Source organism: Sesamum indicum, linkage group LG3, assembly GCF_026168435.1.
Source record: "Sesamum indicum cultivar Baizhima isolate 11 linkage group LG3, ASM2616843v1, whole genome shotgun sequence".
Taxonomy (NCBI): Eukaryota; Viridiplantae; Streptophyta; class Magnoliopsida; order Lamiales; family Pedaliaceae; genus Sesamum; species Sesamum indicum.
In genome coordinates, this window is record NC_142659.1 from 15,976,299 (window position 1) to 15,994,120 (window position 17,822).

Here is a 17,822-nt window from a genome sequence, read left to right on the forward strand (position 1 = left end):
AAATTAAGGTTGTTCATACGCAACTGTTCCCCGGATGCAACAACAATTAATAACTAAAATAAACACAAGAAAATTACTCAAACCTGACTGAAACAGTACAGCAATTCAAAATCAAACACCGCTGCCCCAACTTGTGATTCTTGCTGCTTCTTCTCATACTCTTGGTTGCAAAACAGAGACTCATCGTATTCAATGCAACAACAGATTTCTTGTTGTTTCAGTAAGTCCCATCATGATTTTTTCAGTTAATTTTTGTGGGATTCTTGAATTTTGACCAAAAGGGTCGGGATTGAGAGTTGCTGTTTTCTCTGAGATGGGTTTTTTTTTGTTTTTTGATTCAGATGGATGATGATGATGATGATGATGATGAAGGGATTTGCTGACTTTGGTCATATAGCATGTGATCTTTTGTGTGTGTGTATTGTTTGTAAATGATTGAAGAATTGTATTTTGAGCTGTTGTTGTTTGAAAATGGGTGTGAAAGAGAAAAGGGAAAGTCCCATAAGCCCCGTGCTTCTGAAACTTGGTGCGGCTTTGGCTTTTTCTCTTGGTGGGATTGTTTATACCTTTTTTAGAAGTAAAAGAATTAAGCCCTCTGTTCCAAAACCTGCACTGAATTCTCCAGGTTCGACTTTTTTACTTGTTCGTCTTTGTCCTAAAATTCTATGTTCTTGTTTGGTTTGGTATACTTCTGTTTTGATTTATATGTGATGCATATGTACAGGTAAGGGCAGTCAGGTTTGTTCAAGAAGGGAAGATGGTGGGGTTGCGGATCGCGCTTTGCAGGTACCACTAAAATCCTGGAGGTCTTCTTTAGTTGCAGCACAGAATTATACATGAAAATTAGATCCCTCTTTTAACTTATGTAAATTTAGATATATGGTTCATAAGTGAAACTCTATAAATTTGTTCTTTCTTGGAAAGGGTATTAGTAAACTAGTAATCTTATTGATACCATGAATTGAAAGTCATCTTCATGATTGAGGAATTATTTTCCTGGATCGTGGGTTGGATGAGAGTAATTGGATTTGGTAGTTTTGATTTGATTGTGGACTGTGTCTGAAGTGATTTTTCCGGTTACGCCGTCTTGTAAAGAAAACAGTGGAGCTGAAGAAGGCACCCTTTCTTAGTTGATGGTTGGTTGGGAAGTAGAACTTGTGTTGTTGACCAATCTGGACTTTAAATCATTATTAGTTTGTTTCTGTCTCGAGGCTTGGCAATCGGCTTTTCCGTTTTGATCATAGATATCGTACTCTCTCTTGCAGGATTCGTCTCTCCCAAAAATTGCTTCCCAGAATTCCATCAGTGATCTCTCCTCAAGTGGTAGATGCAATGGAGATAGAGATGGTTTTCTCTTACCAGAGTTTAGTCAGCTTGTAAAAGAATGTAATATGGTCCCCACAGATGATATTTCTCCTGGGATGAGTGGGCAATCCTTAGCTCCCGATGTAGCATCACCTTTGGGAAACAAATACGCTGAAGATGAGGAACAAACCAGAGATATCAGGAGCCTAAGGAATAAGGTTAAAATTCTTGAAGAAAGGGAGAGGTACCTGGAGGTTCAACTGCTTGAGTATTATGGCCTTAAAGAGCAGCAAAATGCTCTCATGGAGCTCCAGAACCGGTTAAGATTAAACAACATGGAGACCAAACTTTATAACCTTAAGATAGAGTCATTGCAGGCGGATAACAGACGACTACAGGCACAAGTAGCTGATTATGCAAAAGTTGTGGCAGAGCTTGAAGCTGCCAAAGCCAAGATAAAACTGTTAAGGAAGAAACTTAGGTCTGATGCGGAACAAAATAGGGAGCATATCTTGTCCCTTCAAGAAAGAGTGATGAAGCTTCGGGACCCGGAAATGAAGGCTGTTGAAGTTGATCAAGATGTGGAAATGCAGCTAAAGAAAAGGAAGGAACTGGAGGAGGAGTTAGAGGAGATGAAGAGGTCCAACGACAGTCTGAAGCTGGAAAATTCTGAGTTGGCTCAGAAACTGGAGTATTTACAAATGCTTGCTACATCTGCTTTAGACAATGAAGAGGTAATGCTTTGTTTGTGATTTTTTGATTTCCTTTAATTCTTGAATTGGAATATCAATCTTTTATGCCAATACATGGGATATTTTGGTTCAGATACGAGCACTTAAAGAAGAAAGTCAGCTTTTAAGACAGAAAAACGAAGAATTAAGGAAGGAAATTGAACAAATCCAAGCTGACCGGTGCACAGATATTGAAGAGCTCGTCTACCTCAGATGGATAAATGCTTGCCTGCGTTATGAAATGAGAAATTATCAGCCGGGCCCAGGTAAAACCACTGCTAGGGATCTCAGCAAAACATTAAGTCCCAAGTCTGAAGAGAAGGCGAAACAGCTCATTCTTGAATATGCAAATAGAGAAGGTTCGGGGGACAAGGGACTTAATATTAGCGATTTCGATTCTGATCAGTGGTCTACTTCTCAGGCTTCTTATCTTACAGACTCGGGGGAACATGACGACTTCCCTGTCGACAATCTGCCAGCTAACAAGATGAACCATTCAAGCAAGACAAAAGTCTTGTCCAAGTTGATGAAGCTGTGGCGAGGAAAGGACAATCACCATCATTTTCAAACACCACACTCGCCTCCTGAAAGAGCTGTTTCTGTCAACGATGGTCTAAGTAGATTTTCTAGTAATCTTCATTCAGGCATTTCACTAGGAATAGACCCTGAAGCTGAGGGTCCCATGAAGAGAACAAGAGCCTCATCTGAGGATTTCTCTAGACATTCTTTCAATCTCCAGAGATCTCGTTCACAAGGTCAAAAGAGTACCCCTGGGCAAAGCAGCAACTGTTCTGGAAGAACCAGTGATGATGGTTCCTTGAGCATCTTCAGAACAATTGACTCGATAAACGATGATGGTTCGTCCCCAAGCATTCAGCCTCAGCAAGATGCTCAAAATGCAGAAAACACTGAACTGGTGAAATATGCGGAAGCCCTGAAAAACTCTCGTGGGAAATCATCATTTCGTCGGAGATCGGCCTCACTTAGCTCCTTTTGACATCTTTGTTAGAGTTTTGCATTCTTCTTTTTCCAAGAAAATAGGTAATAACATTGTTGAAAGTGCACTGCTGCACTAATTATTGCAAGAGGGGTGCTCTGGATAGGTAGGATTTTGTAGCTGGTTGTGGCCTTTGTTTGAGTGATTTGCATAGATAGTCATGTATGTAAAACCATAGATGCTTGAAAATCAATATAGAAAAAGGTGAAGATTGTAAAGAAAATGATGCTCATATACTTGCAGTAATAATTGTGTGCAAACATTAATGCAAATAGTTCTTTTCTCATTTTTCTCAAACTCTGAAAAGTGTGTTAGGTGTCTTCCAGATTACTTCTTGTGGGAGAAATACATATTTTTTGAGAAAAAAGGAAAAAATAAATTAACAATGTAATAAGATCAGTAAATCAGCCATGTTTCCTAAATTATCTCTTAACAATGCATTGAAAAATGAAATATTTTTGGCCCAACAAGAGGACAATCCACTGACTGCCGTTATTCGACACCGTAGCGAAATATGACAGTTATATAACTACCACTCACAGAGAGACAAAAGCAGTATACATACTGAAATAGTTTCAGTAGTATCTCATATTTCTCAAGTTCACTTTTCCCTCTCTCTCGCTAACTCTCTAAAGTTTCTCTTTTGATTCTTGAACAAAGTCAAGAAAATTGCGATGGATCCTCTTTCAAGAACCTCACTCTACGTGGGTGATCTGCACCCGGATGTTACAGAAGAGGACCTCCGTAAGACTTTTGGACAGGTTGGCCCGCTTGCTTCAGTCCGTCTGTGCCGTGACAAGCTCTTCCCCAAATCCGTCTGCCATGCTTTCGTCAATTTCTGGTTTCCTGCTCATGGTAAATTTGCTTGTTCAGTTTAAGTATATTTTTCAGTCGATACTTATGTTTGAACATGTACTGTCGGATGATGGTTATGTGTGGCGGAAGTGTTCTATGTCTTGGTTATGGGATTTTCTTTTGATGAATTTTGCTTTTTCGATTATCTGCGACATTCTGTTTTTTCCTTCTTTGGGAGTAATTGAGTGAAGAAATGGATTTTCTTGAATTTTGCTTTTGTGAGTCTCTCTTTACAATAACTTTTGTTTCTTGGTAACGGGAAGTGTGAACTTTTATTCCTTTATCAAGCTTCTTGATCCACAGATTGAATATAAAAGAGTTCTTGTTCCGGAAAGTATCGGGTAAATAGTCCTCGGGTAATTAGAGACATTTCATGAGAACTGTTTCTGGATTCTTGTCCTCGCTGTTTGTTTCCGTCTTAATTTAAGGGACTTCAGTCTTTCTTGATACAGAACTTTGTCTTTCTCTCTTAGCTTTATGTTAGGGTCATGATGTAGTATATAGCTTTTGTGTATCTAGTCAATTGTTTCTTGGTCCCTCTTCTCTTACATATATTTAATCACGATTCTGATGAATACTCTTGCTTTTATCAGCTTTTAGTGCTCTAAGACTTCTGAACCATACCATATTAAGGGGTAAATCTATGAGAATTATGTGGTATCAGAAGGATCCCGTTACAAGAATGAATGGCATTGGGAACCTCTATGTGAAAAATCTTGACAAATCGATCTCCAGCGCCCGATTGCAAGGAATTTTCTCCAAACATGGAACAGTACTTTCTTGCAAAGTTGCTGAGGAAAATGGGATCAGTAAGGGTTTTGGGTTTGTTCAATTTGATTCAGAAGATACAGCCATGGCAGCTCTCAAAGCTCTCCATGATACTGTGCTGGAAGGCAAGAAGTTGTGAGTCAGCACTCTTCTGCCACTTGTTTATTCTAACTCTTATTTCTCATGCTTAACAATGTTTCCTGCATGTTATATCTTGCAAGTTCCGAATTTTTCCACCGTTTATGCTTTCCACTTTCTTGATTTTGTTTGGTTTTCTTTTGTTAGATTATGATTCCTCTTCACTTTCTCTCTCTCTCTCTCTCACTGCATATACATAGACATATACTGTTTGCATGAGTGTTTGTATATATTAAGTATAATACTTATGGTCTCTATCAGATATGTCTCCAAATTTCTAAGAAAGATTTGGAGACAGGCTGGAGAACCAGGTTTCAGAAGCCTGTATGTGAAAAATCTCGATGAATGCATCACAGAGGACGTCCTCAAGGATAAGTTTTCAGAACATGGGAAGGTCATCAGTGCAGTCATAATGAAGAATGAGAAGGGGAAATCAAAAGGGTTTGGGTTTGTTAACTTTGATTCACATGAATCAGCCAAAAAAGCCATGGAGGCTTTGCATGGAGAACTGATTGGTAAACATTCTCTTTCCTCAGCTTCTTGTGAAAACATTGATTGCTTTTCATTTGCCCTTTAATTATAAAAGATGGGTATACTTGTGCAAGGTTGATTGCTTTAACAAATACTATCTTGTATGTTTAGGGTCAAAGAATCTCTTTGTGGGCAAGGCTCTGGAGAAAGCTGAAAGAAAAGAGCACTTTAGACAACAGTATGGATATGGTACTGATCACCATAAGAAATCAAATGATTCAACTCTGTATGTAAGGAATCTCGATGGATCCATTGATGACAGAAAATTGGAAGAAATTTTCAGTCATTTTGGGACAGTAGTTTCAGCTAAAGTGATCCGGAATAGTGATGGAGTCAGCAAAGAATTTGGCTTTGTACGCTTTTCGTGTCAAGTGGAGGCGAACAAGGCCTTGAATTCATTAATCAGTATGAAATAGCTGCTCTCTATCCTCTGTCTATTTTGGATACTTTTATTTTCCCATTTTCTTCAACTTTTTCGTCTATTACACAGGAACCCCTTTCCAAGGACGGACACTGTATCTGGCATGGGCTCAAAACAAAGAACAACAAACTAACAGTTTGCAGCAGTTTTATAGCCATTGGCAGTCTTATGCAAATTTCACACCTCAGCCACTTTGTACTTGTAACCATTGGCCACGGCACTGCGACTCTCCTCTCTTCAGTTCTCCAATTCCTACGAAACAAATGATTCCATGGCATCCTACTTTATACTCAAATTTTGTTGGATCTTTCAGTCCGCCTAATCCATTTCAAGCTCAGAACTTGCAAAGCGTCAGTTGTACATTTGTAAAAAACTTATACAGATAAAATTTTGCTTTCCTCATAATCCAGTGTAATACCCTCACAAGAATTCTGGTTTTTGCAACTGCAGATCCCTCCGAGACACACTCCCGTTTGGAATTCTAAGGATTGTATAGGACGAAACCTAGTCTGTCTCCTTTTGTCCTCTTATTTATATTTCTTGCTGATTCTTGAAGATAATTCTTCTCCTAACTTATTTATATTTTCATTAAATTATCTCTTCTGATGGACAGCCAATGCAGCTTGCTAGTTTGGATTGGTGTAGACAAGATAGGTATGAAGGGATCTCCAAGGGTCAAAAACCATGGAGCAGTGCAGAATAAGATCATTAACGGCGATGGGAAGGAATGATGTAAAGGGTCAGGTACTACGAGAACCTTTTCCATGAGACATCTCCTTATATTTTCAATAGAAGCCCTGGTTACCTGCATCCCTCTATTGTTCAGAATATTCAGGTCAGTAAATTCTATCTCAAAGATGAATAATTTTCTCCGTTCAACTACAAATTTCGACTTACACACTTCCCTGATCTTAAGACTGCTGAGTACTCTCTTCTCCTATTCTTTCTGCAGCTTTGTGTATAGAGCTAGTGATGACTGCAGTTGCCAATGACCAAGTTGGATACTTGACAATGCATACTGAGAAGGCTGTTCAATTGTTGATGAGGGAAAAAATAGGAATTGTTTCAGACAATTTTGAAGTTTTGAAAGATCAACTCTTTTCTGATTGCTCTTGCACTACTGATCCCTGTAACCGAATCTTGTATGCTAGTTCTAACACGTAGATTGTTTTCATGTCTTTACGAATTAAAGAAATTGATGTACATAGTAGGACCCAAACTGTTGTACATGGCAGCGGATTTTTGTTTGGAATCTCATATTTCTTCTCAGCAGATGTGCCATTTGCCTGGTGTTTCAGTGTGTCTTCAGTAATGAAATGTATGACTTGATTGGTCTCTTGCAAAAAATAAGAGAGTCTTAGTTCAATAAGAGACTTTGGAGCAGCTGTATATAAACTTTTGACTATTTCAATACGTGGTTGCCCTTATTAGGACTACAAATTACTGGTACATGACCTGGTTTTCCCCGAGGGACAATGTAAAAGAGAGATTCAAGATGAAGAACAAAGAAGTAAAGAAAGTCGAAAGTAGTAACACTCTTGAGACCTTTTACTATTGCACGGATAGAAATTATAGCAAATACAGTTATCAACCAATGAGGGAGATCCCTTGAATTATCAAGCTATCAGCAAGAATTTGGTTAGCTGCCTGAGAGGGATGCACGCTGTCCCAGAACACATACTGACTTGCATTGGTGCAGGTGCCATACGACTTGGGATTGCACAACAACGATGTTGTCTCCACAGTTCCTGTTCCGCAACAACCTCTTGTTGCCTCTGTAAAGCCTACAAAACAAAGGAAACAACACAGATAGTAATTACTCGTACATGTTTTAAGAGGTTGGTGTTTCCTAAGATGCTATTCATGTGGACATTACCATTTTTCTTAGGATTTGCAACGAGGTCATAGAGGGGCTTGAAGACATCAAAAACAACAATCTTGACGTCTGGAAGCTGCTTCTGCAGCTGTGTTGCAGCCGAGTTGATCTTCTTGTTGAATTGTTGAGCATCAGTATTGATCCTTGAGACACAGCCACTTTCATGGAAGCCGAATATCGTTCTTGCAGCCGGGAGACAACCCAGCGGTGGAAGTGAAGTCACCCCAATCCTCCTTGCTCCCAGCCCGTATAAACTCTGTACATTCCAAAACTTTCTCCTTTCAGTTTCCAATCTTGATGGACGGCAGCAATTGGCTTATAATACATGATAATGGCAATCAAATTTACCTTGACAAAGCTTGTGAAACTGCTGACAAGGTACGAGGAATACTGATCAGGAGTATAGGCTTTGTTCAGGAAAGGATTGACATAGTAATTCTGGATAAAGTCACTGCTGCCAGCAGAAACAAGGTACAACGCGTCCTTTATAATCGATGCTGCCTTCTTACTCCCTGCTACCTTTGCCAGCTTTCCTTGGTACTCCTTGTAGTACTCTAACTGCTGCGACAGTGGAATTACATGCTGCAAAACAGGAAACAACTTAGCAAAGTTTTTATCTGTTTCAAAATACGAAGACACAAAATCAAGTCTTTACACTTAGAAGGGATGTGTGTTCATCATATCCAGCACCAGCAGAAGCAAAGTTGCTTCCTAGGAGAAGGTTCTTCCCTGATGCCTGAGGGCTAAGATAAGCCGGCGGATAGCTCGTAAATCCAAGATTCTCAGCTGCAGAATCAGCAACCCAAGTCAATCTTTAGCTTATAATGTAATGAATTTATTCATAAACCTCGAACTCTTGATCCTTAAAACTACTACATTTTTAACTTACCCGTAATGTCCGTGGCTAATTTCCCATTGCAGAACCTGCCGGTGGCTTCTTGATTCTTGAAGTCCCTGCCATAAGGTGGATAATTTGCCTTGAATATGGTGTGAATGTAGTCGTTGTTCCCCACGTCCACGACTGAGTCCCCGAACGTTATAATTGCGGGGACTAACGTCACCTGAGCGTTACCAAAACTGCAGAAGAGGGCTACAGCCAATGTGTATGCTAAAACAACTCCCATTTTTCACTCAGACCTGAATCTCAAGGCCTTCTTCAGCTATGACAATTTATATATATATGTGTGTGTGTGTTTGCTGAATTTCCTGAATCCTGATAAAGTCGTCCTGTGTTGAATAAGGGAAGATGAGCGTTGGGATCGACATTAATGGTTTACTCAAAAGGTAGTTCTGCTGCATTAAAGCACCTCAATAAATAACACAACTATAAAGTACCCCTATTTGCTTACACATACTTTATACACTAAATCCGTTAGTTGTCATTTTGTTATTCTTAAAAGGGGTTTGAACAGCATATAAACTCCGATGCTCATCTGAATCTAACTAATCAAAAAATCATACCAAAACGAGTAATGCATCATCACATGCTGGCCCTTGATGTACACGACGGGCAAGTGCAATTACCATCTCACAACTAAGATACGCGCAAGAAAGTAGTTGGGGGGATATATGTAGGGAACGCGATCTGGAGCAGTAATGCAAGCATGTGATGTGAGTTAATTTGTTGACACAAATTTCGCCCACTCATGCTATCTTTAACAACAAAAATCTAAGCTGCATGAAATCGACATTCGATATACAAACAACTGTTTTAGTCGAGAAATTTATTGATCCATAAACGTTTTTCGAGCTCATCGTTCCATCACACGTTATGGTCCAGAAATGAACTAGTACATTCCTAGACTAAAGAGTGTTGCATGTAGTAAAAAGAACAACCTTGTATTTAGCATTTGGTCCAAATTTTTGGAGGGAGAGGCTGAGGAAATCGAATGTTGGGCTGAAATTTGAATTTTATTACATGCATTGATTTGAGTACTTTGGCTTAGAGTTATGAGGGTAGGGGTTTGGTCTAAGTGTATAATTGTGTGCTATGAAGTCAATAGGTCCAACTTCTTTTTCTCCAAAGATTTATAATTGAGTTTAGGTAATTGTATTAATTACTGCATGAAGAGCTGCATTGATTAGGGTCTTGATGACTTTGATTAGAGTCTTGCCTCATTAAGACACATCGAGTTCAAAATTAGTCAGAATATTGAGCTGTTAAGGTATTGGACTATGTAGTCTGACCTCACTTGTAGTCTGTAATAATTGGTTATTTTTTATTATATTTTAGGGTAAATTATGACGACATCCCATAAGGTTTGACATAATTATTAATATCATTCATTGTTTGAAAAATCATCAATAACCCCTAATTTTAACGATTGTCTAATAATTAACCCGATCCATTAGGTTTCCATCTATTGTTTATGGTGAACTGATCAAAATGCTCTTGTGGATTAAAAATTATAAAGTAAGGGTAAGGTTGACAATTTCATAACTCCGTCCAAAGTTACATAATTTTCATCATACATCAAGGAGTGTTTGTAATTTTTCAAACAATGAGGGAGTATTCATAATTATGTCAAATTTTAGGGGATGTTGTAATTTACATATATTTTATAGGCACACTAATTCAAGAATTGATGATTTCGTCATCTATTGTAATGATATGAGTATATATGTTAGGGGTGCTTTTAGCTGCTTTGACTTTTTTGTAAATAAAGTCAACTTTTCTTGAACTACTTTACTCTCATTACAATAATCTTTATTTTAATTTTTAAATTGCACATATAAAGTTAATGTTAGAGTTTTCAAATAATTTGAATAATTTAACACTAATAAACATGTGCTTTCACATATTTAATATTTTAAAATATTTTATTTGTTACATTATCTAATATTATTCATATATTATAAAAGAATATAAATTAAATTATTGTGATTAATTAATATAAACATATTCTTTTGTCAATCGTGCAAATTTATTTATTGTGTATAAATGAATGATTATATTACTTCGTTGGAACATTATTCAATTAAATGTTCAATTTTTCTATTAGTATTAAATATTTTAACAATATAAATGATAAATATTTATAAAATAAATATGAAATATACTAATTGAATTAAAATGTGTTATTTTTTGAGAAAAAATAATTTATTATTAATAAAAATAAGGGCAAATATTAAGCAATAATAGTATCTTTTTAACATACTGGGATAAAATGATTTTTAATCAGTTAAACTTATTTTAGAAGTAGTTTTTTTCCCCAAATACTACTTAATTTAGCTTTTATCTGTTTTTCATTTTTTTTTACAAATAACATTCGCTTTTGATTCTGCTACTATAAACATTACTTTTTTAAAAGCAGAAGTTTTCTCACTGATCGTAAATGTATAAAAAATTCCAGTGTTCTTGCATTTTATTTTTCTTTCTTATTTCCGTGCATGCATCCTAAATTGAAAGAATTGTTTGAATTCAGTAATTATAATTCAGGCCATGTCGGGTCATATCTCTCTATCAATTCTGTTATTTTCCAATAAAATAGAGACTACATACAAAAATCTAGTAATAAAGTTCCAAAATCTTGAACAGTTGGTTTGTTGTGTTGGAAGTTTCATTCATGTTTTCCTTTGAAAATTTGGACATGTAACGTGGGAGTTGTGCGGGTGTTGGGGCCAAGGACGGGTGGGTTAGGATTTAGGGTAGGTACGAATTTAATTTGGAAGAAGGGTTTGTTGTTGTTGTGTCTATTATTGAGAATACCATTAATGACTTTTGCATTTGGAAATAAGTAATATGTAATTCCATCATGAAATTATGTAACAATTTGGACATACTTTAAGGAAAGCAAATATGAGTTCAGACATAAGTCAATATTATTATTACATGATTCAATCAAGAAATCATGAAATTGTGGAACAATTCACTTATTTAGAGTCCTTATTCAGAGTGGGGGAAGCGTTGCAGCGATCATGGCTGGCCGTTCTGGGGCTGGAAGGCGATGGGGGAAGGAGAGGCGCAGCAGCGGCAGCAGGAGCCTGGCGGTGGAGGCTCGCAACACACGCAAGCTGGGCATATTGGTCTTTTTGCGATCACCTCTATCGAATAGAAGAAAATATTTTATACACGTGAAGATTCAGGATCATATACTAAGCCCAACGAGCAAAATTGCTTAAAAATAACGAAAGTTTGAGGTAAACTACCTTGGACAACGGTGAGTCGAGAGGCATCACCTGTTGGCAAAATCGGAGGTAAAACGAAGGCGAAAACGATGAGCGTGGCCACGATGGACCTCAAGTTGTTGCTTGCCATATTGAAACAAATTAATAGTAGTGTAAAAATTAGAATTGGTATTGCAGTGATGGATGTATGAATGAGGGTGCATATATTATTTATATGTGTTGTTTGTGGAAGAAAGTTGTGTTTTGACTATCCTGCACATGGATTCAGAAGGGTGAAGTCAAGAATGAGATGCAGTTGATTTTTGAATGTTGAATTTCTATGCTTGCATTAAATTTTCCTTGAAAATTTGTTATTATCTTAAAATAAAAAATAAATATTTTTATTTTTTGGAAAAACTATTAGAATCAAATAAAGAGTGGCTGGCTTAATGTCCCACATCGAAAATATACGAAACAAGGTCTCGAGTTTTATAGTAGAACATTGGAGTAGATGGGTACGACCTTACTTGAACAGGATCTGTTCTATAGGCTCGTACCTCTGTATCCTTGAGTTCTAAGGAGACAGGAAACCAAGTCTGGTGGATGAACTATGGCTGCTTGACCAGAGCGTGATTAACAGCTTCTCAACTCAGGTTCTGAGTTGGTGAAGCAGTAGAGGATCGTTCTCAGTTGGCTCTAGCCAGCTGGGATGGTCTTGCAGCTGTCTGACAGACTTCCAACCAAATATTTTATCCTTTTTCATGGATTATTACCATAATCCTTTTGTAATAATATAGTCCAATGTTATTACACAGGCATAAAATGTGGATAAAGCTTCACGTAGACAAATATTCGAACAATTATGTAGTAAAGTACATGAAATCACAAATTAAGGTGCATGAATTATTCATATGTTGTGCTTGTACTGAGCCGTGTTCTGTTTCAGGGCTGAGGAGGAAGGCAGGGTCCGCAGAGGCAGCAAGGGGGTGTAAGAGTCCGGCAGCATTCACAAGGACCACATTTCTCTGCAGCCTTAACACCATATATTTCTGCTAATAATGACAAAAAAAGAGCAGAAAAATTTAAGCAAATCTATAATATGTTTATATATATACTAATTACAGTAGTTAATGGGATTAATTAATTTACCTTGGAGGGTAAAACGATCTGCGTCGCATGGCATTAATGCAGGGGAAAACACAAACATGAGGACGAGAAAAGTTGCCATGATGGTGTTTGCTGCCATAATTGGTTCCTTAAAAACCTGATTAGTGTTAGTTATCAGATTATGACATTTTCAGGGGATTTTAGTTAGTGTATATATAGGATAATGGTAAGTGGCTTTTCTGGCTATCTGACCAACACAATTTTCTATTTTTGATGTTGTTTTATGAGGAGGTCAGAAGTCAGACAAGTTTGAAGGTTCTACATGTTTGACTTATGTGTTAATTTCTAATATTTAACCATCTGTAGTTGGATATGATCTTTGGTTTCATACTTGGAAACTCTTGTATTATGATGTTAGATTTCTTCCTCTTTAATTAAAAAATTAAATAGTCTACTGGTTATTAATCCACAATTCTATCTTCAACGGAAAATTTATTTATTTATTTTTGGTACGACTCCAAATAATGTACGACACTCTACTAGCCGTATTCAAGCAAGTAAATATTTGAAATATGCATCAACAAAACTGCTCGTTATTCAAAAAAAGATGGCCAAGTGATATACTAAGACTGTCCGCAGATTGGATTTTCTAATTTAAATCTTATTGCATATTCTATTGCATTTAATGTACACACGTTATAGGTACAAACGGCACACCAGACGCTCCTGAGGTGTGGCGTTAGCATCGATCGGGACCTGCCATGTGCACTTGTGCACTCTTTATTTTTCTCTTGATTCTTTGAATAGGATACTTGCTGTGATTGCTTCAGATTGTACTTTTGGAATTTCGCCATATTGCTTCTCTTCGTGGTTTATGAATAATATACGGTTTTCTGCATCATTTATATTTCAGGAAGAATTTTGTACACATGACGTTAAACATGGAATATATGTTTGGTTTAGAACAAAGGATCCGAACTGTAAACTCAAACGACCAAACATCCCAGGCATGACGAACCAAAGCTTTATTGATCTATTGTCGAATGCTGAAATTAATACATGAGATAACAAATCAAAGCTCCAGTTTGATTTCATTACATATATCTTGAGCTTATTAGTAAACAACAATCTGCCCAAACTGGAACTAGTTCTGTTGCATTTCATGGAGGAACGGGGCAGGCGCAAAGGCAGCAGGGGGGTGTGTCTGGCCGGCAACAATAGCAAGGACCGCATTTCTCTAACTTAGCACCGAATTCTGCAACAGATTAGGAGAAAGAATATTAAAATACTGCAACATGAGAACTATATATAGGCAAAAAATACTTTTTTGATGAGGTAGCTGAGTACCTTGGTAAGTCAATCGAGCTGCGTTGGATGGCGTTACTGCTGGGGAAAGTACAAGCATGATGATCATGAATGTCACCATGAGACTCTTCATATTGTTTTCTGCCATTGTTTAGCAGATGACAACCTTGTTGGGAGGAAGATGTTTGATCAAAACATATATATAGGTGGCTTAAAGTCATCTTGTGAGAAAAATTTTTAAGTGCTTCTTGTTTCATAAGGATTAGGACAAAGAAGATTGAATTTGTGCTAGTTTGACTGAGGGATTAATTTTCTATTTCTTGAAGATATGCTGTTGAATATGATCATTTCAAAGCTCATTATTTATTGATCTTGATAAGGGCGTTAGCTCATCAGGAATTTCTTCGTATTTTATGAATGACGCTAGATGTGTTACTACAATTTCATATCAGATGGGGGATGGGAAACTTGTGCTGCTACGGCATAGCTATAAGGCGTACGGTCTCGTTGTCTAGTGAGATACCTTTTCAGGATAAAATTGCAAGACTTCAAACAAAGCTGACAAATCCTCCGACTAATGTGGGGTTATTTCCATTATAGTGACAACCTCTTTTATTTGTCTATTCTCAACTGAAATTGTGAAGATAAGAGACTAACACATAAGATATAGTAGTAAACTTGTTGACCAAATCAAGGAGGAACAGACCCTTTTCTTATTTTTCTTTTTCTTTCCAAATGATTTTGTTAGATGCTGTCCAAGTTCTATCAGCTGTATGGTTGTAATTATATAATGTGATTGTCAATACCAGAACCGCTGACCTGATTTTAAATGACTGATGTTGTTCTTACATATTTGTTTTCACATGTCATCAATCTTGGCTAAAATTAAGAAACCAAAAATATAAGAGAACTGCTATAGTTTCTGGTTCATCATTGAAGATTATTTTCTGATCTTTCCTGTCCTAATGTTGACATTAACTCCTGAACCTTTTCTAGGATTTTCTCTGTTATTGTCTTGAGTTCACATCTCTGAAATCTGTGTTTGCTCGGTATAAATATATAGAAGCTGAAACTTAAAATAATTCAGGAGGAGGGGACTGATCAAGTATATTGTTTTCATACAAAACCTGAAGGACCAAGAATACAATTATCTCGAAAGAGTATCATGCAGCTTGCCGACCTTGACCGTTCTATTCCGAAAAAGAACTAATATAAACTTGAAGTACATTATTTCCAATGTCCCGCTGTTGTTGTAGTACTTGTTCAGCTGAATCTGTAGCTGAGTTGCAGTAACCCACCTCAATGACTAGAAGAGTTGATATATCTCCAATCTCAGAAGGGATATTCTCCAATGCCCAACAATGCCTTATAATAAGGTGCTCAAGCCTCTGGAAGTGGCTGCTTTCTGCTCTCCAGTGCTTGAGATCTAACCATTCCATCTGCAAGAATTTCAGCCAGAGGAACTCACCTTCCACAGGTTCCTACTCTGTGCCTCTCACACTCCAACTTAGTAGTTTGAGCACTTCAAGATTCGGCATGTCGTTCCAAGAAAGTCCGGTACCACTCAGAGTTAGCTTGTTAAGATTGTGTGGAACGCCAAAGGTCACAGGTTGAGTATCCCCTTGAAATTTGAGATGCACCAAGATTGTTGAGCTCATATTGGCAGGATTCACTCGTATAAACAACTTTCAGACTTTAGGTTTGGAATCATTGCGACAGCCTCTCTTGTAAACCTGAAGTTTCTGACTCTGGACAGTGTTTGCAGGTTCTCTAGGACAGCATCAAATCCAGCAAGGGAAGGAAGGGGCGACAAGGTTACTTTGAGAAAGATGAGATGCCTTAGTTGTGGCATCTTCCAAATAGGTAAGTTGCAGCTAACATGGGATCCGTCGTTCTGAATGTGACCGATGAACCAACTATTAAAGTCTCAAGATTCTGAAGTCTAGGCATAGATGGAGGAAGCGTGCAGTGGCCAATGAAACCACTGTTGAAAGCATGGTATCTTAGGTGAAATAACTTTAGTATCTCAACTGGGAACGCCACGAAGAATACTTTGAGTACATCCAATACTCTCAGCAGGCTGCAACCTGTCACCCTGTCATTGTAAGAAAAACACAAAATAGAATGGACAGTCGACTTAGTTGTATTTGCATTCTGAAAATGATCCCGTTCTACATGTTCTGAAAAGGCAAGGCGGCGCTTGTTCTCTATGCTTTCTTGGATGCTGCCAATGTGGTGAAGGAAGTTTTCTATCGAACTTTACGTATGCATAGGTCTCTCAAGAGATCATGGATGCTGCAGAATCTGAATTTTCCATTGGACCTCTTTTTAGCGACCAGAACCCGGCTTCTCTTCACAAGATCCTCCAAACACTCTTCTGCCACTTGTTCTAAACTTTTAGATCCCACTGGCTTCAGAAATCCCTCAGCAATCCACATACTTATGAGTTTAAAAACAGGGATTTGATAATCTTCTGGGAAACCAGCTCCCATATAGAGAAAACATGCTTTTAGATGATGAGGCAAATGGTTATAACTCAAAGATATTCACTGTCACAGCTGAAGTTACATCTCTTGCCATATTCTCCCAATGATATCATGTCCTATGTGCCATGGAAAGAAGCCCAGCAAACACTAGAATTGAAAGGGGAAGTCCTCGACAGCTTCTTGCGATGAACACTCCAACTTCCTCCAATTCAGAAGAGCAGCATTCTTCGGCAAACACCTCCTGTCGAAGAAGGTTCCAGCTCGCATCCTTATTAAGGAACTGCATCTGATGAAAAAGGGCAGAAGGGTTGGCATAAACAGCCACGTCAACTAGCCTAGTTGTCAAGATGATCCGACTTCCATTATGGTCATCTGGAAATAGCAACTTTACATCATCCCAAGCTTGTGTCTTCCACACATCATCCAATACAATGAGATACTTTCTTCCCTTCAAGCTCTTATACAAATGCTCCACTAGTACTCCCTCTGTTTCTCGACTTAATTCATTGATAACTGTAGTCAAAGAACTGGCCTAGAAGAATTTCTTTTATATCATATTCTTGTGTTATCGTTGTCCAAGCACGATCGTGAAAGTGATGCACGATAAGCTGATCATAAAAATATTATTTGCTAAAGTAGTCTTACCAAATTCCCCCCATCCCTACAATTGGAATCACCTGGAGATTAGACGATCCTCCACATAGCTGATAAATTGCCACCATGTCCTCATAAAATCCCGCCATGGCTGTTTCCCAACCAGGCCCTCGTCTTGGTCAACCAATATAGGCTGGATAATTGCTGAACAGCAGATCCTCAGTCTTCTGATGATCTCTTTTCTTGATCTTCATCACCCCTTCCACAATGGAATCAACTTCTTCCACCAACTCCCCCAAGTCTTTGGAGACCTTTACAAAAACATCAACATCATCATCAGCCTCTTTTTGCGTTGAGGCCGTAAGGACATGACCTTTTGGACAGCGAAAAGCAGTCGCCAAGAAACATGCTTAACTCTAGGCGGCTGATCATTACATTCTTTTTCAGGGCAAATGAGGTTCAAGACATGGAACTCTACGATGTCTGTGCTCGATAAGCCGCTTCTCTTATCTTTCCCTCCAGATGACCAACCAATTCTTCATATTCTGTTGGATCACCCTAAAGAAAAGCTAGCAAGAAACAGAAGCTCTCATGGACTAAT

At 37.9% G+C, this 17,822-nt stretch overlaps 3 protein-coding genes, 3 long non-coding RNA genes, 1 other non-coding gene and 1 pseudogene across 8 annotated transcripts; 3 read left to right on the forward strand and 5 right to left on the reverse strand.

The window, feature by feature from the left end:
• Positions 1 to 3,319, forward strand: AR791 (actin binding protein family). The gene is made up of 5 exons (XM_011074150.3): positions 1 to 220; positions 342 to 625; positions 725 to 786; positions 1,266 to 2,039; positions 2,131 to 3,319. Exons 2-5 carry the CDS (start codon positions 472 to 474, stop codon positions 3,031 to 3,033), a joined length of 1,893 nt encoding a protein of 630 aa, XP_011072452.1. The 5' UTR covers positions 1 to 220; positions 342 to 471; the 3' UTR covers positions 3,034 to 3,319.
• Positions 3,320 to 3,554: 235 nt separating this feature from the next.
• LOC105157835 (uncharacterized) lies at positions 3,555 to 7,011 on the forward strand. 2 transcript variants are annotated; one of them, XM_020692196.2, is made up of 8 exons: positions 3,559 to 3,888; positions 4,482 to 4,791; positions 5,056 to 5,309; positions 5,437 to 5,730; positions 5,816 to 6,096; positions 6,197 to 6,253; positions 6,360 to 6,581; positions 6,699 to 7,011. In XM_020692196.2, the coding sequence occupies exons 1-7, from the start codon at positions 3,708 to 3,710 to the stop codon at positions 6,447 to 6,449; spliced, it is 1,467 nt and encodes a 488-aa protein (XP_020547855.1). In that variant the 5' UTR covers positions 3,559 to 3,707; the 3' UTR covers positions 6,450 to 6,581; positions 6,699 to 7,011. The 2 variants fall into 2 exon arrangements, with proteins under 2 accessions (XP_088735401.1, XP_020547855.1); XM_088879275.1 differs by having other exon boundaries at positions 3,555 to 3,888; positions 6,197 to 6,581.
• A 122-nt stretch (positions 7,012 to 7,133) lies between these two features.
• LOC105157704 (GDSL-like Lipase/Acylhydrolase superfamily protein) lies at positions 7,134 to 8,850 on the reverse strand. Its single transcript, XM_011074151.3, has 5 exons — positions 8,512 to 8,850; positions 8,278 to 8,408; positions 7,971 to 8,204; positions 7,623 to 7,878; positions 7,134 to 7,530 (listed from the first exon to the last, which is right to left on the reverse strand). The coding sequence occupies exons 1-5, from the start codon at positions 8,744 to 8,746 to the stop codon at positions 7,334 to 7,336; spliced, it is 1,053 nt and encodes a 350-aa protein (XP_011072453.1). The 5' UTR covers positions 8,747 to 8,850; the 3' UTR covers positions 7,134 to 7,333.
• Positions 8,851 to 11,405: 2,555 nt separating this feature from the next.
• LOC110011691 (uncharacterized) lies at positions 11,406 to 12,397 on the reverse strand. The gene is made up of 2 exons (XR_002286722.2): positions 11,772 to 12,397; positions 11,406 to 11,666 (listed from the first exon to the last, which is right to left on the reverse strand). It is a non-coding gene; the product is annotated as an uncharacterized LOC110011691 (long non-coding RNA).
• On the forward strand, positions 12,247 to 12,464 carry LOC148788726 (small nucleolar RNA U3). Its single transcript, XR_016065019.1, has one exon. It is a non-coding gene; the product is annotated as a small nucleolar RNA U3 (small nucleolar RNA).
• An 85-nt stretch (positions 12,465 to 12,549) lies between these two features.
• On the reverse strand, positions 12,550 to 13,095 carry LOC148788727 (uncharacterized). The gene is made up of 2 exons (XR_016064509.1): positions 12,879 to 13,095; positions 12,550 to 12,778 (listed from the first exon to the last, which is right to left on the reverse strand). It is a non-coding gene; the product is annotated as an uncharacterized LOC148788727 (long non-coding RNA).
• Positions 13,096 to 13,846: 751 nt separating this feature from the next.
• On the reverse strand, positions 13,847 to 14,510 carry LOC110011749 (uncharacterized). The gene is made up of 2 exons (XR_002286831.2): positions 14,184 to 14,510; positions 13,847 to 14,091 (listed from the first exon to the last, which is right to left on the reverse strand). It is a non-coding gene; the product is annotated as an uncharacterized LOC110011749 (long non-coding RNA).
• Positions 14,511 to 15,239: 729 nt separating this feature from the next.
• Positions 15,240 to 17,370, reverse strand: LOC105157836 (putative late blight resistance protein homolog R1B-12; annotated as a pseudogene).
• Between the last annotated feature and the right edge of the window lie 452 nt (positions 17,371 to 17,822).